This window comes from Cavia porcellus, unplaced genomic scaffold, assembly GCF_034190915.1.
Source record: "Cavia porcellus strain 051 isolate PalLab524CR breed Dunkin Hartley unplaced genomic scaffold, mCavPor4.1 scaffold_6, whole genome shotgun sequence".
Taxonomy (NCBI): domain Eukaryota; kingdom Metazoa; phylum Chordata; class Mammalia; order Rodentia; family Caviidae; genus Cavia; species Cavia porcellus.
This window is the reverse complement of record NW_026947489.1, coordinates 93,653,528-93,680,948: the sequence shown is the minus strand read 5'-3', so window position 1 is coordinate 93,680,948 and position 27,421 is coordinate 93,653,528. Positions and strand designations below refer to the sequence as shown.

Here is a 27,421-nt window from a genome sequence, read left to right as displayed (position 1 = left end):
TAATGGCGGCCAGGAAGCAGGGAGAGAAGAGAGGGGTCTAGAGGGATTCATTCATCCAGGTCACGCCCCACACCTGCCTCTTCCAAACTGGCCCTCTCTGAGAGCTGCACCTTCATCCAAGGTTTCATCAGTGGATCACTGATAAGTGTACCATCCCCCCAATCCAACCACCTTCTCAAAGTCCTCCCCTGAACACACGAGGCTCTAAATGTGGGCATGGGAGCCAAAGACTTCAGTCACTAGAAAATGCAAGAAAATGATATTTTCTACAGCAACTACAGAATGAACGCATCCTGGGAACACTAGTTTGAGTCAAAAGAAGCTCATTTTGATCCAGAAATGCAAGATAATAAATACGTGTTAAGCCACTAGGTTTGTGGCAGGTTGCTATCACCACAACAGAAAGCAAATACTTGTCTCAATCCTTCTGTATTTGTACGTGACATTGATGTGACTCTCTGTAGCGACCTTTTGAGGGCTCACTTATCTAATGAAGTTAAAGTATCTGCATGGCTGGGGGTTTGGGCTTAGACTCTTATATTTCTTTTCTTTGAAAAAAAGCAAAATCTTAAGAGTGGTGGTTGTACAGAATCTGTCACGAGCAGAGAATTTCAAGGTGCAGCTCTCTACTTGAAAAGAGATGAATACAAGACTTGTGATTTGAAACTAAACCAGGTATTTTTCCATATTAGTGTTATATTTTACCAGTATTTGTGCCTTAAACTTGCTTGTAAATTAATAAAAACCACAGGAAGGATTTAGCTATTTAACTCACTGGTGGAAACTTAGGAAAAGGAAAATGGGCACCTCTACAGTACACGAACGTCAGACTGGACCAGAACAGCAGGAGCAGTGAAATTTCCTAAAGAGAAATCTACAGCACAGCGTATTTACCTTTCAGAAGTAAGACAGGCTACAGGACAGTTTGGTTAGCCAACTATGATGTAAAACATCATAAATCCAACATATTATAGCACAAATTACCCAAACTAAAACATAAAATTTGTTTATGGCCCCGATGAAGCATAATGCAGGTGCACCTGGGGTCTCTACTGTGTTTCCTATAAACCTGGTGATAAGCACAATATTTGCCTGCTTAAAATAGAAATTTAACATAAAATTAATGGAATTAGAGGCAAAGTATGCAAATTCATGTTTAAGGGTTGTGTAGTTTATCATCATCTGATTGAAGGTAATCTATTTCTTGGGGGACAAGATCTTGCAATGTAGTCCAGGCTGTCCTTGAGCTCACTATGTAGCCCAGGTTGGTCTCAAACTTGCAGCAATGCTCCTGCCTCAGCCTCCCTAGTGTTGGGATTACAAGTGTGTGCCTCCACGCTCAGCTAGATATTCTACTTTCAAGAAAAAAATATATAGTTTTTCAGTGGGATAAGGCACTCAGGACAGGCCAGGTTTTTGAGCTGGGAATGAGGCAGGATATCAAAATAAATGTCTCACTGGTCAGCTGAGAACTACCTGTGGTACAGCCACTGCCATCGCAGCTGGTGAGACCCACTGCAAAAGGTGGGCATCTAATGCCATCCACTCTCAGACATTTGAAACCCCTGTTTGACTGCTACCAGTAAACCAACAAAGCAAACTTCTGGGTTAGGACTTATCTCTCCATGCAGGTCTGCCTACAGCTGGGTGCCGGAGGTGCGTAGTGGAAAACTGTGAGGCACAGATGTGAGGAGACCACACATGTGGCACCATGTCCTGTCAGGGGTGTGGAAGAGCTTCTGCCGCTCAAAGAGGGGCAGAAGGAGTGACCTGGTCATTTCCTTCATGCCACGTCTCATGCAGCTCTCAATGTTCCCGGGGTGAGGACGGGGAGAAGATGGAGAAAAAGGGCAACAGTTGGAGTACAGAGAACTGAGGCTGTGTGGAGCCCTCTCTCCTGATGGAAGTACAAAGAAGCAGGAGGAGGGGGAGAAGGAGTGGGAAGGAGCAGGAGAGCTCCGGTGTCTGCAGTGCATTTATTTATACACTTAGGAGACTGAGTAGCACTTGAAGCCTCTGCATCTAGGCTTCTCCACGTGAACTGTCTCAGGTGCCCAGTGTTCTTGGGATTAGAGCAGCTTACACACATGGCTTGGCTCAGGCATCCTCTGTTCTTGAGATGAGCCCTACCCCAGCCCTGCATGTGTTCCATCTTCAACTTCAGCCGGTCCCCACACCTTTCTCCTCCATTCCTGTGGAATCCTCAGCCCACGTGGCACCGAGCAACAGAGTCACCTGTTTGTTTTCTTTTTCAGGAGCTCTGGTCATGGCTCACCAAGTCCTCTTTCTATTTCTCTGTTTCCTCACATTGCTGTTATCCCAGACACCCAGAATTTTGATTTCTCTCTGTTCACTGGGTTTCCCCCACAAATCTCAGGAAGTGATTTTAACCACTTACGAGATTAAGAAATTATGAAAGCACCAAAGTCTGATGTGACCAGGGCACTGCGACCCAGAGCCTCAGGGTTTGTCATCACTGAGTTTCACTTCGTGTTTTGACTGGGGAAAAATATACTCTCAACTTCAGTTAGATTTGGACTGTGTTTCACAGAGCATGACTTCTACCTTGCTAGAAGTGGTCAATGGAAGAAAGAGGTCAGTGGAAGATAGGGGACACATGGGAATACTGTTTCCATAACAACACACTGCTTTTAGAGAAGCCTCTGACATTCAATCCTGGATCTGTGTCAGGAATACAAGAAGTAAAGAAAAATCCCTAAATTCAGGTGATAGAACAGACACAGAGGTGATCAAGGGTCAGGTGGAGGACGGTGAGAGCCAGTTGCTGCTCTTAGGATAGGGCTGCTGGTTGCCAAGGTGTAGGAGAAGAGCATGGGGAGAGGCTGTAGTGGGGAGAAAGGGACCTGTGAATGTGAGCATTGCTGTCTCCACAGTGTGAAACGACCCTAAAATGCTCATCTTCCGAGGGCTCAGTCTTCATGTTGTTGATAAACTGTGGATTCCAGTGCACCAGAGCAGAAATAAAAATGCCCAAATCCTGGACCCGATTCTGTGCTTCTTAAGATACCCAAGAGACTGTTTCACTTTACTCAAGCTGGTGGGGCCAAGGCTGGGACATTTACGTAACTTAGATAAGATGTTAAATGCAAAAGCAATCATAGAAACAAATCACAACAGAGGATACAACACAATGAGGGCTTTATTAGGAAACAAACAGGCTTTTCTCCTTTAGGAGGGGAGACAGGACAAAGTCGTCATGCAGGGAACACGAAATGAGTCAAAAGGATGAGTACACTGAAACAAAATGATCAATACTTGTCATTGTAAAAACCGAATGTGACATTTATGACTTTCTTCAGCTTCTTTAGCTTAATCACTTTGTCACAGTTGAGAGCAGAAATCCAGGTCAAGACAGGATGTTGATGAGCAGTCAGGTGAGTGTAGACAACCCCACAGTGACTGAGATTGTCCACCTGAGTAAGCTCCTCATCTGCTGACAAAGTGACAGCAGTAGGATGATCATGTATTATTAGCAAAGAGAGGAGAGTGACTCCAGTGGTGCTGCCATGTGGCAGGTCTTCTCACGGTGGGTCAAGGTGCTGCGGGAGATTGGTCAGCAGCTGCAGGGCTGGCAGCACATGGATACATAGCTCTCAGGGAGGCGGCTGCACAGGCTGACACAGGTGGGGAGGTAGCAGGATGTGGTGCAGGACACGGGCCTGGAGCAGGCTGGCTGGCAGCAGGTAGGCTGGCAGCAGCTGGGCTAGCAACAGCTGGACTGACAGCAGCTGGGCTGGTAGCAGGTGGGCTGGCAGCAGCTGGACACGCAGCACCTAGGCTGGCAGATAGGGGTGCTGCAGCAGCTGGTCACACAGCTGGGCTTGAAGCAGGTCGTGCAGCAGGTGGTCTGACAGCAGGATGGGCAGCAGCAGGGCTGACAGCAGCTGGAGCCACAGCTGGTTTGGCCACAGCAGCTGGGGTGGCAGCAGGGGGCGCTGCAGCAGCTGGTGATGCAGGCTGGTTTCCAGCAGGTGGTCCTGCAGCAGGTGGTCCTGCAGCAGGTGGTCCTGCAGCAGGTGGGCTGGCAGCAAGGGGAGCAGCAGGAGTGGGTCATGGTGTCAGGTGTGGAGGGCGGGTCCTGGTCACAGGTGACTTTCTCAGGATGTGCTGACCTCTTCCTATCAGGGTCATTCACACATTGACCCCACACAAAGGGACCAATGAGGAGAGTTTTCCTTGTTTGTTTTCTGCAGTTTATGAGGAAATGTCTTAAGGAGGAAGCTCTTCACTAAGTTCTAAAACTGTTACCATTTATGAACAGCTAATTGTGCCTGATTCAGGGGGAATGCTCCTAGAAAACATCATCAGCTTCCTTCCTGGCCTCCCTATTATGTGTTTTTTGATAGCTCCTGAGGTAGAGAGAATGATGGGAGCGGTGCTTTTTATGTGGGTTTCTTTGATCCCGTGTGGACAGGGAGTTTGTGTGGAGAGCTATGATGCTGACCTGTGCACCGGGATAGACTGCTCCATGGCTTGGTCCGAGTGTGTCCACCAGAGCTGCTGCCACTGAGGGTGACTTGGGCCTGACTGTCTGCAGTAGCCCTCATGTTAATACCGCCACTTTCATCTAAGGATGCATGGGTGGTATGTCTGGTATCATGTTTGTTTCTTAATGCAAAGTGCCAGCAGAGCTGGAGGACAGAGGATGGAATTGCACAGGGATCCACAGAGCATCAATTCGTTTAGGTCCTAACCTAACTTAACCCTGTTTGCCTTCAGGAGCAGTCTCCTGAAATCTGGCACCTGAAGTCCATGTTTTTCCACACAAAATTAGAAAATTTTGTGCCATGTAATTACCCATTAATGACCTCGATGTTTAATGAAATTGAAACCTAGTGTCATCTCTGGGAATAACATTCAATGTTAAATGTGTAGCAGGAGCAAATAGGGCAAGGGCAATAAAGTCTCACCACCCACAGCAGGGAGCTGAATTCAATGCATTCTCATGACTAATTTGTATCCTGTATTGGTCTAGTAATGATAACAATTCTATTTTCCCAATGTCAAGAAAAGATAAATTTACCCAATGCAGTCGGGGTAAAGGCCCATTGTGGTCTTGATTTAATCTTTCTTGTACTAATCAGGTTGGACAAATATTCTGAATATGTGCATTCATGATATATGCTTATCTCAATAAGAAATTTCTTTGGTGTTGTCATTTTAATTTTCTAGTTTTTGGTTGGGGTCATATACTTTCTAAAAATTTGGTCTTTAGCATTGTTTATTCCACGTAGCAACAATTTATTGTTTTGTGTATTTAAAAATCCTTCACAATCTTTGTGAATATTTTTTCATTTGAATTAGTGTCTTTTGAAGAACATAAATTATGCATGCTACTATGATCCAAGGTGGTGTTCTTTCTTACTCACTGTAATCAGGGATTTTTTTCTTGGTGATTAAGATTTTTCTTTCTCAGGTCTAAAAGATATACATCCACATTACGTTCTAAGAGACTTTAAGTTTTTGGGTCCATTTTAAATTCTCACCTAACTTAGATTTATTTTTGTACATGATGTACCATAGGGATCCAATTTCATATTTTCCAGTTGAATTTATCAAGCATTCTGTGAAAACTCACAGCCACATGCTTTATAATTTCCAATATTATTAAAATTTATGTATTTTCTTATAGGTATTATTAGAAATTATTTTTTAAACAATTTTTTTCAGGGTACCAATTTCTGATTTTACGGTTCACTTTGATTTCATGTTTGTCTTCTAGTTCGTTAATTTCCATTCTCATATATGTCTTTCACTTTAATTTTTGAACTCATTTTTATTCTGTAGCTTTTTAACAGTTATACAAAATTTAATAATTTAATAGTTTGTTCTAGTATAAATATTAAATGGTTTAGAAGGGCCTCAAATTGACGTTTTAGTGGCATCCTCTAAGTTTGCTATGTATATCTTGCATTATTTTTCATTTTCTCATGAGCTTTGGTTTCCATGATAAGGTCCTCAGTTTGGGTATTCCAAACCAATATCTTGCAAGCCAGGTCTATCTATTCCATTCTTTTATTTCCTCTTATTCATGGCAGGTATTTCATTTGGTTCCCTTTAGTGATTCATCCTATTTTTAAAATGCATGAAGGGCTGGGAATAAGGCTCAGTGGTAGAGCTCTTGTCTTGCTTGTATAAAGCCTGGGCTCCATCTCCAGCATCACTAAAAACAAAAAACCAAAAAAACCCAAAATGAAAGAAAGGATTAAATCCCATTTCAATTTTAAGGAGCAGAAGTGTTGCAAGGAGAGAAACAGGCCTGAGGTAGAAAGCTGACCTTGAGTTGGAGGCAGTTTTGGGTGGTACATGCTTAGGAGATTTGTCAGATATCAAATTTTAAATCTTCAAGATACAGTCGAGTGTGAGGAAGTCGGTGTGATCTTGCAATGAACTTGAAAAACACTATAGCAGTCTGAAGAGAGTCATGAGAAGGTAGAGGAGATTGAATTATCAAATGAAGAATGCAGCCATTCTTCCACAGTCTTGACCTCTGCAATATTGTAATTTATACTCTTTGAGAAGGTTCTCCATGTGTCTGGGAATGGATCACTTTGGATGAGCTAAGCCTGCTTTCCATTTGCTCCTTAATGTCTGCACGGTTTCTGAATGTGTTAATCCTGGACACATCCCAGAGTCTTTCCATGGGCAGAAAGATGATCTCTGAAATATTGCATGTCCTGATCCCCCACGTGTCTCTCACCTCACATGGCTCAAGCGACTCTGCAGATGTGATTTAGATAAGTAATTTAAGAGGAAAGGTTAATCTTCATGATCTGCATGCCATGAACCATATGGGTGCTTAGAATGCAAGGAGGGAGAGAGTCAGTTTGTTCATGCGATGGTAGACAGGGGTCTGAGTAACGGAGCCAGGAGCCAAAAACAGAGCAGCTCTTGACAGTGGAGGAAAGGAAATGGCCTCTCTCCTGGTGGCTTTGCAGTGAACTCATGCCTGAGAACACCTTTATCTGGACCCAGAAAACACAGGGTGAATTTCTGAACTGCAGAACCCCATGATGATACATTTTTGCTGTTGAAGCCAGAGCTGGTTCCAACATGATGCAACAGTTATAGACCACTGGTTATTTCCCAGCCTGAATCCAAGTCATGGGGCTTAATGTAGAGCTTTTCCGATGGCTTCTCTTGCATGTCTTGAAGTTCCATCATCAGCGCTATCGCGGAATTTGGGGTTAGACTACTAAGTACATTTTGTTTGAAAACCCATGAACAACATGGAAGTGCGCGGTTTCTGTACTCGGTTTTCAAGGGCGTTCTAAGAGCACACTTCCCCTAGGCTTGTGTTTGCTACTACTTGAATAAAGATCGCTTAAGAAGAGCATGTGACTGTAATTTGGAAAGGGTGTCAACAAAGTGTCTACATTGTCAATTTAGGCAAAATAATGCACCCAAAAAAATGCTGAGATTTGCAGCTGTCGAGCACGTGGTGGGATGTGCGGTGCTCTTTTCCTCCCCTCCTGGCGAGAGCTGAGTGTTCAGTCCATGAGCAGCCTGCTCTGCTTCCCTAAAGAGAAGCAGAACAGCGAAGCAAAACAAAACACAGCAAGCACCTGAGTGATGACTTTTCCCTCCATACAGGGCTGTTACCGTTCATCCCCAGCTAGGACTGCACAGGGCACCTGATGATGGACTACCTGAGATGCCCTCGGGAGGCTGCCTGGCTCCTGCAGCTGTTTGCCCTCCTCCTCCCCTTCTCATAAGGGATCAGCCTGACATCACCACATGCTTGAGTGTTTTGCTGTTTATTCTCTAACTCAGGAGGTCTGGGTTTCTTCTCCATGCTCAAACCAACTCTAGCTCCACCTCCAGGTAGTAAGGACCCCTTTCCCCAGTGCTTCCACACATCCTTGTTAGGCTCCCTCGTAGGCCTTCCCTTCTCTCCCTTCACCAGAGTCCCACACCCCTACAGTGCGGGGAGCAATTTTACCTCTCATGTGATCTAGCGAATGTGGAAGCACCAAAGGCTGATGTGACCAGTGCCCTGCAACCTGCAGTCCCGGAGTTTGTCATTTGTTTGTTCCCTTGATGGTGTGTTAGTTTGAAACAAATTCTCTCTCTGCATCACAAGGCAAATTAATTTGGATATGTGGTTCCCGGGATGGGAAGTAACCGACACAGCTCTTTGTCAAGATGAAGAGCAGAGAGAGGATGTACACAAATGCGTTTTCGATGACATCAGCAAAGCGCTCCTAGAGGAATTTCTCGCATCAGAGACCTGGGATGGTGTCAGGAGTACAAGAGGCAATGAAAAAAATGTAAAGAAATTGACTGGTGGTTCGGCAGAGACTGAGAGCAAAGCTTCCCATGATTTAAAAGAGCACTTAAAAGCAGCCACTAATCTTAAGAAGACTTGGACATGGGAATCACAGTGTGGGGAGTGGGTGTGGGAAGGTGGTTCCATCGGACATGAGCTGTGGGTGTGAAGGATGGGTGCATTCCCTGTGCCCTGGCTCCCAGTGCCCAGCCCAAGGGTTAGTTCTAGTGCACCATGCAAGTCTCTTGACTCCTGTTGGTGCTGCCTAATTTTCGCACTGTTGTGTGACTTAGCGGGCATCACACATGCGAAATGAAAATCACTGAAACAAAACAAACAATATAGGATGCGATACAGCTAGGACTTTATTAGGACAAGTGAGAAGAGAAGCCAGAATGGGGAAAGCACATTAGGTTGTCATGAAAGTCACAGAATACTGAGTACATTGACGCAAACTTATCAAAGCTTGACTTTGCAAAGACCTAGTCTGACAGTCATGAGTTTCCTCAGCTTCTTTAGCTCAGTCACTTTGTCACAGCTGAAGGGAGGAATCCAGGTGAGGAGAGGAGGCTGATGAGCAGACTGCTTAGTGAAGAGAACCCCACAGAAGCTGGGATTGTCCCCCCTGTCCAGCTTCCTTTGTACTGGCCAGACGGTGCTGGCAGTAGGATGACTGTGTATAATTAGCAGAGAGAGGAGGGTGAGTTCCATGGTGCTGGCACTTGGGAGGTCTGTGTAAGGTCGGTCATGGTGCTGTGGTAGATTGGTCAGCAGCTGCAGGGCTGGCAGCAGCCGGATCTGTAGCTTTCGGGGAGGCCGCTGCCCAGGCGGACACAGGTAGGATAGTAGCAGGTTCTGGTGCAGTACACAGGTCCAGAGCAGGCTGGCTGGCAGCAGGTGGGCTGGCAACAGCTAGGCTGGCAGCAGCTGGGCTGGCAGCAGCTGGGCTGGCAGCAGCTGGACTGACAGCAGGTGGGCTGGCAGCAGCTGGACACGCAGCACCTAGGCTGGCAGATAGGGGTGCTGCAGCAGGTGGTGACACAGCTGGGCTTGAAGCAGGTCGTGCAGCAGGTGGTCTGACAGCAGGATGGGCGGCAGCAGGGCTGGCAGCAGCTGGAGCCACAGCTGGTTTGGCCAAAGCAGCTGGGCTGGCAGCAGGGGGCGCTGCAGCAGCTGGTGATGCAGGCTGGTTTCCAGCAGGTGGTCTTGCAGCAGGTGGTCCTGCAGCAGGTGGGCTGGCAGCAAGGGGAGCAGCAGGAGTGGGACATGGTGTCAGGTGTGGAGGGCGGGTCCTGGTCACAGGTGACTTTCTCAGGATGTGATGACCTCTTTCCATCGGGGTTTTTATACCTTGACCCCCCCACCATGGGGACCAATGGGGAGAGTTTCCTTGTTTGTTTTCTGCATTTTATCAGGAAATGTCTTAAGGAGGAAGCTCTTCACTAAGTGTTCTAGCCCTGTTACCATTTATGCTTTGAACAGCTAATTGTGCCTGATTCAGGGGAATGCTTCTAGAAACCATCATCAGCTTCCTTCCTGGAGTCCCCATCATATGTTCTCTGACAGCTCGTGTGGCAGCGTGGGTGATGGGAGCTGTGCTTTTTCCGTGGGTTTCTGTGATCCTGTGTGGACAGGGAGTTTGTGTGGAGAGCTATGATGCTGACCTGTGCACTGGGATAGACTGCTCCATGGCTTGGTCCGAGTGTATCCACCAGAGCTGCTGTCACTGAGGGTGACTTGGGCCTGTCTGTCTGCAGCAGCCCTCATGTTATTACCGCCACTTTCATCCAAGGATGCATGGGTGGAAATGTCTGGTATCATGTTTGTTTTTTAATGCAAGGTGGCAGCAAACCTGGAGGACAGAGGATGGAAGTGCACAGGAATCCACAGAGCATTAATCCGTTTAGGTCCTGAATAACCTCACCAAACCTGTTTGCCCGCAGGAGCAGACTCCTGAAATCTGGCACCTGAAGTCCATACACACAAATTTAGAATATTGTATACCATGTGATTATCCATTAGAAATTATTTTTTAAACAATTTTTTTCAGGATACCCATTTCTGATTTTACGGGTCACTTTGATTTCATGTTTGTCTTCTAGCTCATTTTTTTTTTTATTTTACTTAAGAGGAAAAAGAGAAAAACACAAAACAAAACAAAGCGGTGTAAGGGTACACGTAATACAGAACTACAAAAAAAATAACAGTAAGAAGTCACCTGTTAATAGATTACATATTATCATCTTCAAAATAGTTGCTCAAATTACAGTATCAAAGAATACAAGGTGGACATTCAAACAGGGAGAATGCAAACAGCTGTGTTCAATGATCCAAAAACATTGATATAGTCAGCTATTTAACACCCCTAAACACATTTGCTGTTATATCCGTTAGAGCTCTTTTTTTTTTTTTTTTTAAGCCTACAGCACCCGGTATTCCCAGGTGGTCTCCCATCCAAGTACTAACCAGGCCCGACCCTGCTTAGCTTCCGAGATCAGACGAGATCGGGCGCGTTCAGGGTGGTATGGCCGTAGACTCGTTAGAGCTCTTTTTTGTTCCCCTCTCTTTTTCACAACAAAATTGACACATTTTGGATTTTATTACTCCTTAGTTCTTATTACTTTTGGGGGGGGGGAAAGAGAATACAGTCAAATATGGCAAAACAAAGCTGTAAGTCAAAACCAAGGATAGAAATAGCACATGGTGTAGAACAGAGTACAAGGTTATCAACAATGGTTATCAACGTTGTCTCTTGTTTCCTTAAAAAGAATTGTCTATCTCATTAGATATTATAAAGTTGGACAAAACAGTAGAGAACAAGACCAATAAAACTTAGGCATTGTAAACATTACAGGACTTCCAAAGGAGACAATAGTCAAATCAGAATGGGCATCTTAGTGAATCTTACTTCCTTCAAAGTAGTTGCCTATACCCTCAAACTTGATACTATCATACAGAATGGAACAGAGTCTAAACAGTCAATTTTTTTAAAGAATAAGGGGGAGATTGAGATAAAACAGGACATAACAATATAACAATAGAGGTCAAAGCATGACTGTTTCAGCAACCTAGTACTTCACCACCATATAACCCGACTTAATAGTAGTTACCATAGTGCCTGTGTTTTTCCTTGAAATACTTGGATAAAACTTCATATACTATAGCTTCAAATATTTCCATATCAAGAAGCCCAGAATAAAGCCTTTCTAATTAATGAGTGAAAACTTTATAAGGCTTCAAGGCCACATAATGGGGAATCATGGTTACCACATATTTTTATATATTTGAATCATACTTACATTAGGGAAACTATTCGGTATTCACACATGCGAGATTGATTTATTTCACTTATGAGTATGGTCTCAAGCTGCACTCATTTATTGATAAATATCTCAATGTGATCCTTCTTTATAGCTGAATAATACTCCATTGTATAGAAATACCACAACTTTTTTATCCATTCCTCAGTTGATGGACTCTTGGGTTGTTTCCAAGATGTGGCGATTACAAATTGTGCTGCTATAAACATAGGTGCACATATATCACCGTGGTATGATGCTTTCAGTTCTTCTGGGAATATGCCTAGAAGTGGAATAGCTGGAATAAATGGGATTTCCAATCCCAACTTTTTGAGAAATCTCCAGACAGATCTCCACAAAGGCTGTACCAGTCTACACACCCACCAACAGTGCAGGAGAGTTCCTTTTTCCCCACAGCCTCTCCAGCATTTGTTGTTGGTTTTCTTGATCCTGGCCATTCTTTCAGGAGTGAGATGGTATCTCAGTGTGGTTTTAATTTGCATTTCTCTAATGACCAATGATGATGAGCATTTTTTCATGTATTTATTTGCCATTTGCATTTCTTCATCTGAGAATTGCGTATTCATCTCAGATGCCCATTTTTGGATTGGATCTTTGAATTTTGGAGGTCTGAGTTTTTAAAATTCTTTATATGTTTTAGACAGAAGTCCCTTGTCTGAGAGAGAGTTCACTAAAATCTTCTCCCAGTTTGTGGGTTTTCTTTTCACTATGCTGGAGATTTCTTTTGACATGCAGAAACTTTTTAATAAGAAGTGGTCCCAGTTATTGATTCTGGGAAGTATTTCCTGTGCGGTTTGAGTCCTGTTCATGAATTCTCTACCTACCCCTATGTCTCCAAGGTTTCTACCCAATTTGTCTTCCAATAGATTTAGTGTTTCTGTTTTATTATTCAGATCTTTGATCCATTTAGATTTTAATTTAGTACATGGTGATAGACACGGGTCTAGCTTTAGTTTTCGGCAAATGGAGAGCCAGTTTTTCCAGCACCATTTATTAAAGAGACTGTTGTTCTTCCAGTGAACCTGCTTGGCTCCTTTATCAAAGATAAGTTGGTTGAGTGCGTTTGTAGTTGTGGTTGTATCTTCTAATCTATTCCATTGATCGTCAGTTCTGTTTTGATTCCAATACCATGTTGATTTTACTACTGTTGCTTTGTAGTATAACTTCAAGTCAGGGATTGTGATGCCTCCTGCTTTGTCTTTGCTGCTTAGAATTGCCTTTGCGATTCTAGGTCTCTTCTGGTTCCAGATGAAATTTAGGAGTGATTTCTCTAGATCTATAAGGTATGTTGATAGTATTTCTATTGGGATTGCATTGAATCTGTATAAGAGTTTTGGGAGAATGGCCATCTTCACAATGTTTGTTCTTCCTATCCATGAGCAAGGGATGTCTTTCCATTTTCTGAGAACATCTTCAATTTCCTTTTTCAGTGTATTATAATTTTCACTGTATAAGTCTTTCACTTCTTTCGTATGAGTAATTCCTAAATATTTCATTTTTTTGGTTGCTAATGTGAATAGTCCAGTTTCTCTTATTTCCCTCTCTGCGATTTTGTTGTTTGTGTATAGGAATGCTATTGATTTCTGAGTATTGATTTTGTATCCAGCCACATTACTGAATTTATTTATTGTATCTAAGAGTCTTTCAATGGAGTTTAGGGGGTCTTCTATGAAGAGTATCATGTCATCTGCAAACAATGATAATTTAACTTCTTCTTTTCCTATCTTTATCCCTTTTATTTCTCTTTCTTGCCTAATTGCTCTGGGTAGTACTTCCAGTACAATATTAAATAGGAGTGGTGATAAAGGACATCCTTGTCTTGTGCCTGATTTTAAAGTAAAGGCTTTCAATTTTTGGCCATTTAGTATGATGCTGGCTGTTGGTTTGTCATAAATGGCCTTTATTATATTGAGGTAAAGACCATCTATTCCAATTTTCTGTAAAGTTCTTATCATGAATAAATGTTGGACCTTATCAAAGGCTTTTTCTGCATCTATAGAAATGATCATGTGATTCTTATTTTTGGCTTTATTGATATGGTGGATTACATTTATTGATTTGTGTATGTTGAACCATCCTTGCATTCCTGGGATGAATCCCACTTGGTCATGGTGTATAATCTTCTTGATGATATGCTGGATCCTATTTGCCAATATTTTATTGAGGATTTTTGCATCTGTGTTCATTAGGGAGATCGGTCTATAGTTCTCTTTTATAGTTGGGTCTTTCTCAGGTTTTAGTACTAGAGTAATATTTGCTTCCAGGAATGACTTAGGAAGGATTGCTTCCCTTTCAATTTCATTGAATAGTTTGAGGAGTGTCGGCATTAGGTCTTCTTTGTATTTCTTGTAGAATTCTGCAGTGAATCCATCTGGGCCTGGGCTCTTCTTGGTGCTTAGGGACTTAAGTACATTTTCAATTTCATTAGCAGAGATTGGGTTATTCTGCAGTTTTACATCCTCTTGATCTAGCTTTGGTACTTCATATGCTTCTAAGAATCTGTCTATTTCTTCTGTGTTATCAAACTTTTGAGAGTAGAGGTTTTTGAAATAGGTGTTGATGATCTTCTGTATTTCTATTGGGTCTGTAGTGATTTCTCCTTTTTCATTTCTTATTGCATGAATTTGAGCTTTTTCTTCCCTTTTTTAAATAAGGTTGGCTAGGGGCTTATCGATTTTATTTATTCTTTCAAAGAACCAACTCTTTAATTCGTTGATTCTTTGGATTGTTTTCTTAGTCTCTATTGCATTGATTTCTGCTCTGATTTTTATAATTTCCTCTCTTCTTTTGGCTTTGGGCTTGACTTGCTCTTCTTTTTCTAGCTGTTTGAGGTGTAGCATCAAGTTATTTATTTGTATTCGTTCTGTTTTCCTGATTTGGTAACTCAGTGCAATAAATTTTCCTCTCAGGACGGCTTTCATTGCATCCCACAGATTCCGGTAAGTTGTATCTGCATTTTCATTTTCTTTTAGGTATTGTTTAATTTCTTCTTTAATTTCTTCTGTGACCCACTGATTACTCAAGAGTGTGTTATTCAGTTTCCATGTGTTTGCGGGATTTTTGCAGTATCTTTTATCATTAATTTCTAATTTCAGAACGCTATGATCCGATAACATGCAAGGGATGATTTCAACTCTTTTGCATTTGTTTAAATATGTTCTGTGAGCTAATATATGGTCTATTTTAGAAAATGATCCATGTACTGCTGAGAAGAATGTGTATTCTGATGTTGTTGGGTGGAACATTCTGTATATGTCTATCAAACCCATTTGTTCACAGGTGTGATTCAGTTCTGTTATTTCTTTGCTCATTTTCTGTCTGGTTGATCTGTCCCTTGGTGTCAATGGTGTATTAAGGTCTCTTGTTACAATTGTGTTACTGATAATTTGAGTTTTCATTTCTGTTAATAATTGTTTTATATAACTGGGTGCTCTGGAGTTTGGTGCGTATATATTTAAAATAGTTATCTCTTCCTCTTGGAGTTTTCCCCTTACGAGTATGTAGTGACCTTCTTTGTCCTTTATGGTCATTGTTGGTTTAAAGTTCACGTTGTCTGCAAACAGAATGGCTACTCCTGCCTTTTTTTGGATTCCTGCTGCATGAAGAATTGTTTTCCATCCTTTGACTTTCAGTCTGTGAGTATCCTTCTGGGTTAGATGAGTTTCCTGTAAACAGCATATGGTTGGATTTTGTTTCTTGATCCATTCTGCTAGGCTGTTTCTTTTGATTGGTGCATTGAGACCATTTACATTAATGGTTATTACTGTTAAATGCTGGTTAATTGTAGGAATGTTATCTCTCTGCTGTTGCATCTTTATCTTTCTATCTTTAATTATTTGCTTTGCTTAGTGGTTTTTTCCTTTGTGTATCTAAACTGTCTTTCAATATTTTTTGCAGGGTTTGTTTGGTGTTCATGAAGTTCTTCAGCTGTTCTTTGCCATGGAAGTATCATATTTCACCATCTATTTTGAATGATAGTTTTGCAGGATATATCAGTCTTGGTTGGAAATCATTTTGCTTTAGGATCTGGAATATTTCACTCCATGCTCTTCTTGACTTTATTGTTTGTGCTGAGAAGTCTGCTGTGATTCTGATAGGTTTTCCTTTATAAGTGATCTGTCTTTTCTCTCTGACAGCTTTTAATAATCTATTCTTGTGTTGGATTTCTGGGATAGTGATTATTATATGTCTGGTGTAGTTTTATTTTGGTTATGACTATTTGGAGTTCTATATGCTTCACTGATCCTGATGTCAGTTTCTGATCTCATGCTTGGGAAATTTTCAGCTATTACTTCTCTAAATATCCTCCTGACATCCTTCATGTTGTCTCCCTCTCTTTCATTAATCCCTATCATTCTTATGTTATTCTTCTTTGCATCGTCTTGCAGTTGTTGAATTGTTGTTTCCTGATTCCTTGTTATTTTCAAAAGATCTTTCATTTCCTGTTCACTAGCTGCAATCCTGTCTTCAAGGTCTGAAATTCTATCTTCACTTTCATTAAGGTGGTTTTTACAACTTTCAGTGGAGTTTTTTATTTCCTGTATATCTCTGTGCATCTGCATTATGTATTCTGTTTGTTTCTTATATTGCTCGTCTAGGGATTCTATCTTTTTTTTATTTCCTCCAATTTTTTATCTGTGTTTTCTTTAGATATATTTAGAATCTCTTTCATTTCTTTTATCATTTCTTCTTTTATCTGGGAGATTATTTCGAGTTTGAATTTCTTTAAAGCTTCTTGAAGTTGCTTGTCAATTTCAGTAGCTATTGTGTCCGATATATGAGGTGGATGGGATATATTTTCTTCTATATACCTTGCTCGTAGGGTTTCTTGAGATGGGCTGGATGTTTGAGGTTGTAATTTGGTCTTTTGTTTTGTAATTTTCCTATATTTCTGTGTTTCAAGTGTTATTTGAAAGCTTCCTCAGGATCTGTTGAAAATCCCCTTCTATGTTTGTAGCTAATGAGACTCTGGCACCACGCTACCCCAAGCCATTGGGCCTGCAGAACCAGTGGCCCTCCTCTGCCTGCTCAGAACTCTGCAGTTCCAGACAAGCTGGGCCTCAGGGACACTGTGCGCCCCCCTGCCCCTTGGAAGCTCCACAGCTCTTCAATTGCAGCTGGGTTAGGGTACTCACCACAGGCCACGGTGCCTCAGGAACCTGTGATCCCTCCCTGCTTGCAGAGATATCCACAGTCCTCCAGACACACAGAGAGGCTGATTCAGGCACTCCAGATCCGCCCAGCTCCTCGTCTGTACACTGATGGCTGGGCGTGGCAGCAAAACAGGCTGGGCTCGGGTGATAGTGTGGGCCCGCCCACCCGTCGGGAGCTCAGCAGTTCTCCAAGTGCAACCGGGATGGGGAGGCGGATGTAGAGGCCTCAAACCCACCTCTACCCTTCACTGCACCTGCAAGCCTGGAGGGACTCCCCTTCTAGCTCATTAATTTCGATTCTCATATATGTCTTTCACTTTAATTTTTGAACTCATTTTTATTCTGTAGCTTTTTAACAGTTATACAAAATTTAATATTTTGTTCTAGTATAAATATTAAATGGTTTAGAAGGGCCTCAAAATGACATTTTAGTGGCATCCTCTAAGTTTGCTATGTATATCTTGCATTATTTTTCATTTTCTCATGACGTTGGGTTTCCATGATAAGGTCCTCAGTTTGGGTATTCCAAGCCAATATCTTCTTCCTCAGGTCTATCTATTCCATTTTTTATTTCCTCTATTATTCATGGCAGGTATTTCATTTGGTTCCCTTCAGCGATTCATCCTATTTTTAAAAACATGAAGGGCTGGGAATAAGGCTCAGTGGTAGAGCTCTTGTCTTGCTTGTATAAAGCCTGGGCTCCATCTCCAGCATCACTAAAAAAATGACAAAACAAACAAACAAACAAAAATACCCCAAAATGTAAGAAAGGATTAAATCCCATTTCAATTTCAAGGAGCAGAAGGGTTGCAAGGAGTGAAACAGGCCTGAGGTAGAAAGCTGACCTTCAGTTGGAGGCAGTTTTGGGTGGTCCATGCTTAGGAGATTTGTCAGATATCAAATTTTAAATCTTCAAGATACAGTCGAGTGTGAGGAAGTTGGTGTGATCTTGCAATGAACTTGAAAAATACTATAGCAGTCTGAACAGAGTCATGAGAAGATAGAAGAGATTGAATCATCAAATGAAGAATGCAGCCATTCTTCCACCGGCTTGGCCTCTGTAATATTGTAACTTACACTCTTTGAGAAGGTTCTCCATGTGTCTGGGAATGGATCACTTTGGATGAGCTAAGCCTGCTTTCCATTTGCTCCTTAATGTCTGCGCAGTTTCTGAATGTGTTAATCCTGGACACATCCCAGAGTCTTTCCATGGGCAGAAAGATGATCTCTGAAATATTGCATGTCCTGATCCCCTACGTGTCTCTCACCTCACATGGCTCAAGCGACTCTGCAGATGTGATTTAGATAAGTAATTTAAGAGGAAAGGTTAATCTTCATGATCTGCATGCCATGAACCATATGGATGCTTAGAATGCAAGGAGGGAGAGAGTCAGTTTGTTCATGCGATGGTAGACAGGGGTCTGAGTAACAGAGCCAGGAGCCGAAAACTGAGCAGCTCTTGACAGTGGAGGAAAGGAAATGGCCTCTCTCCTGGAGGCTTTGCAGTGAACTCATGCCTGAGAACACCTTTATCTGGACCCAGAAAACACAGGGTGAATTTCTGAACTGCAGAACCCCATGATGATACATTTTTGTTGTTGAAGCCAGAGCTGGTTCCAACGTGATGCAACAGTTATAGACTGCTGGTTACTTTCCCAGCCTGAATCCAAGTCATGGGACTTAATGTAGAGCTTTTCCGATGGCTTCTCTTGCATGTCTTGAAGTTCCATCATCAGTGCTATCGCGAAATTTGGGGTTAGACTACTAAGTACATTTTGTTTGAAAAGCCATGAACAACATGGAAGTGCGCGGATTCTGTACTTGGTTTTCAAGGGCGTTGTAAGGGTAAACTTCCCCTAGCCTTGTGTTTGCTACTACTTGAATAAAGATCGCTTAAGAAGAGCATGTGGCTGTAATTTGGGAAAGGGTGTCATCAAAGTGTCTACATTGTCAGTTTAGGCAAAATAAGGCACCCAAATAAATGGTGAGATTTGCAGCTGGTGAGCATGTGGTGGGATGTGCTGTGCTCTTTTCCTCCCCTCCAGGCTAGAGCTGAGTGTTCAGTCCATGAGCAGCCTGCTCTGCTTCTCTAAAGAGAAGCAGAACAGCAAAGCAAAACAAAACACAGCAAGCCCTGAGTGATGACTTGTCCCTCCATATAGGGCTGTTACCATTCATCCGCAGCAAGGACTGCACAGGGCACCTGATGATGGACTACCTGAGACCCCCTCGGGAGGTTGCCTGGCTCCTGCAGCTGTTTGCCCTGCTCCTCCCCTTCTCATAAGGGATCAGCCTGACATCACCACATGCTTGAGTGTTTTGCTGCTTATTCTCTTCCTCAGGAGGTCTGGGTTTCTTCTCCATGCTCAAACCAACTCTAGCTCCACCTCCAGGAAGTAAGGACCCCTTTCCCCATTGCTTCCACACATCCTTGATAGGCTCCTTCGTAGGCCTTCATCTCTCCCTTCACCAGAGTCCCCCACCCCTACAGTGCGGGGAGCAATTTTACCTCTCATGTGATCTAGCGAATGTGGAAGCACCAAAGGCTGATGTGACCAGTGCCCTGCAACCTGCAGTCCCGGAGTTTGTCATTTGTTTGTTCCCTTGGTGGTGTGTTAGTTTGAAACAAATTCTCTCTCTGCATCACAGGGCAAATTAATTTGGATATGCGGTTCCTGGGATGGGAAGTAACCTACACGGCTCTTTGTCAAGATGAAGAGCAGAGAGAGGATGTACACAAATGCCTTTTCCATGACATCAGGAAAGCGCTCCTAGAGGAACTTTTCGCATCAGAGACCTGGGCTGGTGTCAGCAGTACAAGAGGCAATGAAAAAAATGTAAAGAAATTGACTGGTGGTTTGCCAGAGACTGAAAGCAAAGTTTCCCATGGTTTAACAGAGCACTTAAAAGCAGCCACTAATCTTAAGAAGACTTGGACATGGGAATCACAGTGTGGGGAGTGGGTGTGGGAAGGTGGTTCCATGGGAGATGAGCTGTGGGTGTGAAGGATGGGTGCATTCCCTGTGCCCTGGCTCCCAGTGCCCGGCCCCAGGGTGCATTAGATCTAATGCACCATGCAAATCTCTTGACTCCTGTTGGTGCTGCCTAATATTCGGACTGTTGTGTGACTTAGCGGGTATCACACATGCGAAACTAAAATCACTGAACCAAAACAAACCATACAGGATGCGGTACAGCTAGGACTTTATTAGGACAAGTGAGAACAGAAGATAGAATGGGGAAAGCACATTAGGTTATCATGAAAGTCACAGAATATGGAGTACATTGAAGCCAACTTATCAAAGCTTGACTTTGCAAAGACCCAGTGTGAGAGTCATGAGTTTCCTCAGCTTCTTTAGCTCAATCACTTTGTCACAGCTGAAGGCAGGAATCCAGGTGAGGAGAGGAGTCTGATGAGCAGCCAGCTGAATGAAGAGAACCCCACAGAGGCTGGGATTGTCCCCCCCTGTTCCAGCCTCCTGTGTACTGGCCAGACGGTGCTGGCAGTAGGATGACTGTGTATAATTAGCAGAGAGAGGAGGGTGAGTTCCATGGTGCTGGCACTTGGGAGGTCTGTGTAAGGCCGGTCATGGTGCTATGGTAGATTGTTCAGCAGCTGCAGGGCTGGCAGCAGCCGGATCCGTAGCTCTCGGGGAGGCCACTGCACAGGCGGACACAGGTAGGATAGTAGCAGGTTCTGGTGCAGTACACAGGTCCAGAGCAGGCTGGCTGGCAGCAGGTGGGCTGGCAGCAGGTGGGCTGGCAGCAGGTAGGCTGGCAACAGCTGGGCTGGCAGCAGGTGGGCTGGCAGCAGCTGGACTGACAGCAGCTGGGCTGGCAGCAGCTGGGCTGGCAGCAGCTGGACTGACAGCAGCTGGGCTGGCAGCAGCTGGGCTGGCAGCAGCTGGACACGCAGCACCTAGGCTGGCAGATAGGGGTGCTGCAGCAGGTGGTGACACAGCTGGGCTTGAAGCAGGTCGTGCAGCAGGTGGTCTGACAGCAGGATGGGCGGCAGCAGGGCTGGCAGCAGCTGGAGCCACAGCTGGTTTGGCCACAGCAGCTGGGCTGGCAGCAGGGGGCGCTGCAGCAGCTGGTGATGCAGGCTGGTTTCCAGCAGGTGGTCCTGCAGCAGGTGGTCCTGCAGCAGGTGGGCTGGCAGCAAGGGGAGCAGCAGGAGTGGGACATGGTGTCAGGTGTGGAGGGCGGCTCTTGGTCACAGGTGACTTTCTCAGGATGTGCTGACCTCTTTCCATCGGGGTCTTTTATACATTGCCCGAACCCCCACGGGGACCAATGGGGAGAATTTCCTTGTTTGTTTTCTGCAGTTTATGAGGAAATGTCTTAAGGAGGAAGTTCTTCACTGAGTGTTCTAGCCGTGTTACCATTTATGCTTTGAACAGCTAATTGTGCCTGATTCAGGGGAATGCTTCTAGAAACCATCATCAGCTTCCTTCCTGGCCTCCCCATCATATGTTCTCTGACAGCTCGTGTGGCAGAGTGGATGACGGGACCTGTGCTTTTTCCGTGGGTTTCTGTGATCCTGTGTGGACAGGGAGTTTGTGTGGAGAGCTATGATGCTGACCTGTGCACTGGGATAGACTGCTCCATGGCTTGGTCCGAGTGTATCCACCAGAGCTGCTGTCACTGAGGGTGACTTGGGCCTGTCTGTCTGCAGCAGCCCTCATGTTATTACCGCCACTTTCATCCAAGGATGCATGGGTGGTTTGTCTGGTATCATGTTTGTTTTTTAATGCAAAGTGGCAGCAAACCTGGAGGGCAGAGGATGGAAGTGCACAGGAATCCACAGAGCATTAATCCGTTTAGGTCCTGAATAACCTCACCTAAACCTGTTTGCCTGCAGGAGCAGCCTCCTGAAATCTGGCACGTGAAGTCCATGTCTTTACACACAAAATTAGGATGTTTTATACCATGTGATTATCCATTAATGACCTCTGTCCAAAGAAATGAAACCTAGTACACTCTCTGGGAACGACATGCAATTTTAAGTGTGTAGCTGAACTGAAATGGCAAGGAGAACAGCATGACACCATTCACAGCAGGGAGCTGATTAAATGTCCTCCCGGGAGGCAGCTTCCCCTGGGGTTTGTCCTCAGGGCTGCCCTTTCCCTGCTCTAGAGGTAACTAGCATGTTGACCAGAAATGCATGTTTTGCCACCTTCTACATTTTACCTGAAGTGAAATTGTGTATTTTTTTATTCTTTTGCTCAGAATTACGTTTGTGAGCCCTGTTGACTGCCCTGCACAGAGTGCTTATTCGTGTGTTTCCCTCCTCTATTTACTCTACTGTACAAATGGGCCCCAGCCGAGCCATGTTTTCCATTGCAGGTGGGCATTTTTCCCTCATAGGGCATTTCTGAGTCATGTTCCTCTCAATCATTTATTCTACATCCCTGTCAACACCTTCTTGCATTTCTGTGTAATGTAGTTTTGGAATGCAATTTCTGGGTTACAAGCTATGTCTATCATTGCGTTATTAGTTTACAGTGCTCAACCTTAAAAAGAATCATCTCCGTAATACACACCGCTTGCTGTTCTCATTGCTTTAGAACTCCTCCGTGATTGAGATTTTCACCTGGGATTTTAGATATTTTAGCTCTGTTTTATTTACAGCTAGTGCATTACAGTTTTCATTGGAATATCCCTGAAGATAAAAGAGGTTAACTTCCATGTAGTCACTAGAGTTTTGGGATTTCTCCTGTTGTTGTGGTCACCATGCCTCAATTTTTCTGCTGAATTGCGTGTCTTTGTCTTTTTCTTTATTCCAGTTTGCTTTATCCGTGTCTTTTCCTATGCCGTTTTACATAAGGAGACGGTTCTTTTAAGATGGTGTATCTGTTATTTCCTGTTGCACCCCAGCAATGCTACAGTCTTACAATCACATTTATGTGCTCAGTATCCTTGCAATCGGTTTGCATCTAATATGAGATCAGGGTGAAACTTTAGGCCCCCTGCCTTGGGTGGATACCCAATTGTCCTGGCATGATTCAAAATTTCAGGTTTTTCCCATGTATCTGGGTGACAGCTTTGCACCCAGTACAGTGATCTGATACAAACATCTCCCTTGCCGAACACATGTCCCTGGCCAACTTAATCTGTGAACAGAAAACCGGCACCAAGGGTAAAGGGCACATCCGTTCTGGATCACAGTTCTTTAGCATAATCAATTCTTTAGTTCTTAAATATTGTTAACTTTTAAAAAGTTGGTGTTTTTATAAAGTGATTCACTGTACGGAAGGACCCCTGGTAGAATTTCACCTTTGCTCTTTTGAACAGAGAGGAAATTGGATAAAGAAACAGGAAGAGATGCAAAAATTTCACCCAAGCAGCATGCTGAGGCTTTCTGAGAAGTACCCAACTCAGTTCTGAGCTTTATGTCATTTTGTAACCTGGGGCACAAGCTCAAAGCTACTCTGGGATAGTATAAGAGTTGGGTCTTGATTTATAACTGGTGCAAGGTCTGTGAGCCTTTCATTCTTTCTTTCATTTGATTTCACAAACAGTCACCCTTGTGTCTATGTGGGTTTGATTCCATGACCTTCTAGGAATTAAAAATTTTTTGTTTCTCAGATCCTTTCTACAAACTGACATTGTATTTTCACATAAGCTGTACACATCCCTGTGCATTCTTTAAGTCATTTGTGGATTGCTTATTGGATCTAATAGATTGTATTGTGTTGTTTTGTGATGTTGGAGATCAAATCCGGGGTCTTACTTATTTTGGGCAATTGGTGTAACACTGAGTTCCCTTCAGCTGTCCCAGTATCTATTAGAAAGTCAATGCTATGCAAATGGTTGTTCTGCTGCCTTGTTGATGGAATAGTACTTTGAAAGTAATTCTGTATATGTTTAGGATAGACACATTTCCCGCAATACTTTGATCCAAGATGTTGGAATTTGAGGATGCTGAACTCACAGACAAAGAGAGTCAGCTGTATTTGTTGAGTGTTATGTGCAAAATTTTGTCTAATTTTTTGCATAGCACACAACAAGAAGCTCCTAAAATTTGTAGGAGTTTCCCTACGTTTCTCGGCAGGGTGCAGGGCCCTCAGTTTGCAAACATCCTCATTCTGTGCAAGAGGAGAGCATAGTGATGGTGCGAGTGCTACACATGCCCTTGGGGAGGGCTAGCCTGTCTGCAACATAAGGCAGGAAGCCAGGCTTGCAGTCCTCTTTTTGGCTCTTGTTGCTTGTGCTGTTTTCTGCCACCATGAACACTTAACCGCTGTGCCATGCACCCTGCCCTGGAGCCAGCTGAGTATGGATGAAACCTCTACAAACTGTGAACTAAATAAATCTTTCCTTCCTTAATTTTGGGTGTCAGATATTTTGTCTCAGCAACAAAGGAACAGTAACTAAGAAAATTTGTGACATCTCTCTAGAGTGTGTTGTAGTGGTGCAGAGAACAGACATATGAAGCAGACTAAGGTTCATGTCTAATTTATATCCTGTATTGGTCTAGTAATGATAAAAATTCTATTTTGCCAATGTGAAGAAAAGATAAATTTACCCAATGCAGTGAGGGTAAAGGCCCATTGTGGTCTTGATTTAATCTTTCTTGTGTACTAATCAGGTTGGACAACTATAGTGAATATGTGCGTTCATGATATATGCTTATCTCAATAAGAAATTTCTTTGCTGTTGTAATTTTAACTTTCTCGTTTTTCGTTGCGGTCATATACTTTCTAAAAATTTGGTCTTTCTCATTGTTTATTGCATCTTACAACAATTTATTGTTTTGTGTATTTAAAAGTCCTTCACAATCTTAGTGAATATTTTTTTTGTTTGAATTAGTGTCTTTTGAAGAACATAAATTATGCATGCTAGTATGATCCAAGGTGATGATTTTTTTTACTCACTGTAATCAGGGATTTTTTTCTTGGTGATTAAGATTTTTCTTTCTCAGGTCTAAAAGATGTACATCCACATTACCTTCTAAGAGACTTTAAGTTTTTGGGTCCATTTTAAATTTTCACCTAACTTAGATTTATTTTTGTACATGATGTACCATAGGGATCCAATTTCATATTTTCCAGTTGGATTTATTAAGCATTCTGTGAAAACTCACAGCCACATGCTTTATAATTTCCAGTATTATTAAAATTTATATATGTTCTTATAGGTATTATTAGAAGTAATTTTTTAAACAATTGTTTTCAGGTTACCAATTTCTGGTTTTACGGGTAACTTAGATTTTATGTTTGTCTTGTAGCTCATTAATTTCCATTCTCATATATCTTTCAATTTAATTTTTTTCTTTTTTTTAAATTTTATTTAAGGAGAAAAGAAAAAAAACAGTGAAAGGGTACAAGTTATACAGATTTACAGAAGAAAAAAATGAACAGTAGGAAATCACTAGTTAATGGATTACATATTGCCATCTTAGAAATAATTGTTCAAGTCACAAAATTAAAGCTTGTAGAGTGGACATTCCAACAATGATACTGCAAACAGTTCTGTTCAATGATCCAATAAAACTCTGTGATATCATTTTCTATCTTATACACTTAAATATACATGCAGTTATATAGTTTAGAGCACTTTCTTTTCCTCTCTTTTGTACAATGACTATTACACATTTTGGGTTTCATTGCTCCCACGGTTCTTATTGCTTTTTTGGAAGAGAGTAAAACCAAATGTGACATAACAGAACAGAATCGGTCAAGTCAAAAGGGTGGACATAATAGATAATATAAAAACATAATACAAGGTGATCAACAATGGTTACCATGATGCCTCCCGCTATCTCTAATAGAATTGCCTATATCATTAGTTATAATACAATTGAACCAAACAGTAAAGAATAAAACCGACTAAACCAAAACATTGGAGACATTGTAGGTCTTCAAAACTAGATAAAAGTCAACGAGAATGGGCGTTATAATGAATCTCATTATCTTCTGAGCTGATGCCTAAACTTTCAAACCTGATACTATCCAGCAAAACAGAATAGGGGAACATCAGTTAAAAGCCAGATGGTGAGAGCAATACAGGGCTTTAAATCGAGGTAATGGAAAGTCAAAGTGGGTTACTATAATATATCCTGCTATTTTTTCCCCTTAATTAAAAGGATAAAAATAAAAAAGTAAATAATGGAGTGGAGATTGAGATAGAAGAGGACATAACAATGAAACAGCGCAGATCAAATCATAACCATTTAAGCAGAATAGTGTTCCACCACCAGATAATCCTGACCTAAAAGTAGTCACCATATTGTCTCTTTCCTTGAAATCCCTGAGTACAACTTCGTATACTGTAGCATTAAGTATATCAAAACAATGTAAAACCATTTAAGAGAATGACAGCATTACAGAGTATTTAGAATCGACTAACAGAAAATGAACAACGATTTCTGTATAATCTCCTTGTCTTTAAAAGGTTTTTGCTCATACTATCGTACATAATAAAATCCAATATGATACAACCTATTTAGACCATTGGAGACAGAAGAACAAAAGCTAAATGAGACTTCAAAACAAGATGATACTAAGTCAGTATTACCTATTAAGATGTCATTTTCTCCAACATAGCTGTTCCTATCATCCAATCTTCTCTGCCTCATTTCTGTTGAGCTCTTTTTCTGTCAGTAGCTGTCAGTTTGTCTTCTTCATTTTGTTCTCTGCTCCATTCGTTGTGGCCTCCCCGCCACTATTTCTGGATTCTTTGTATTTTTCTTTTTTTAGAATATCCTGCAATATTCTCTGTAGAGTTGAATTGGTGGTTGCAAATTCCCCCAGTTCCTCTTTATCCTGGAAGCACCTTGTTTTTCCATCAATTTCCAGGGACAGTTGTACAGGATATCTCAATCGTGGCTGGAGATTATTATCTTTCAAAGCTTGAATTATTTCCCCCCATGCTCTTTGTGATTTGATGGTTTGTGCAGAGAAATCTGCTGTAATTCTGATGGGTGTTCCCTTGTAAGTGGTTTGTTTCTTGTCTCTTACAGCTTTTAATATTCTGCTCTTGTATTGAATTTCTGGAATTTTTATTATTATATGCCTGGGTGTTGCTCTGTTTGGGTTGTAGGTAGCTGGGGTCTTGTATGCCTCATACATCTGATTATCTTTACCTTTTGCTAAATTAGGAAAATTCTCCTGGATTATTTCTGTGAGTAGCTTTTGTAGTTCACTTGTTTGTGTCCCTACTTCTTCTTTTATGTTCTTAATCCTTAAGTTATGGATCCTCTTATCATCTTCTTGTCTTTGTATTATTGCTGTTTCTTTGTGAATTTTTAAGAAGTTTTTCATTTCAATCTCCCATATTACAAGTCTGCCCTCCAGTTCAGATAGTGTGTCCTTAGTTTCTTCCAAGCTGTTATGCCAGTCTTCGATAGACTTCTTATTTTCTTGATAGTCCCTTTGAACCTGCTTCACGTATTCTATGCTTTCTCTGTTTTCTCCATCAAACAATTCTCCCCTCTTTTTCTGTTCTTCCATTCCACCATCTGTTTTTTCTTGGGTGGTGCTTAGCATTTCTCTAACTATTCTGCATACTTCTAGCTTCAGGTCATTGATAACTTCATTCCTGAATTGGTCTATGAAGCTCTCTATGTGGCACTTTATGTCTATTGGTGCGTTTTCCGCTATTGCCTGTTTCTCAGAATTGGGGGCCGAGGAGCCTTTCTTGTTGCTGCCTCCTCC

General features: G+C 42.4%; 1 protein-coding gene, 1 non-coding gene and 1 pseudogene across 2 annotated transcripts; all 3 read right to left on the bottom strand.

The window, feature by feature from the left end:
• Positions 1 to 3,574: 3,574 nt before the first annotated feature.
• Positions 3,575 to 9,595, bottom strand: LOC106027029 (keratin-associated protein 9-1-like; annotated as a pseudogene).
• A 1,112-nt stretch (positions 9,596 to 10,707) lies between these two features.
• Positions 10,708 to 10,826, bottom strand: LOC111755960 (5S ribosomal RNA). Its single transcript, XR_002790492.1, has one exon. It is a non-coding gene; the product is annotated as a 5S ribosomal RNA (ribosomal RNA).
• A 9,124-nt stretch (positions 10,827 to 19,950) lies between these two features.
• LOC100735174 (keratin-associated protein 9-4-like) lies at positions 19,951 to 20,981 on the bottom strand. The gene has a single exon (XM_023563921.2). It carries the CDS (start codon positions 20,946 to 20,948, stop codon positions 20,373 to 20,375), a length of 576 nt encoding a protein of 191 aa, XP_023419689.1. The 5' UTR covers positions 20,949 to 20,981; the 3' UTR covers positions 19,951 to 20,372.
• Positions 20,982 to 27,421: the final 6,440 nt, after the last annotated feature.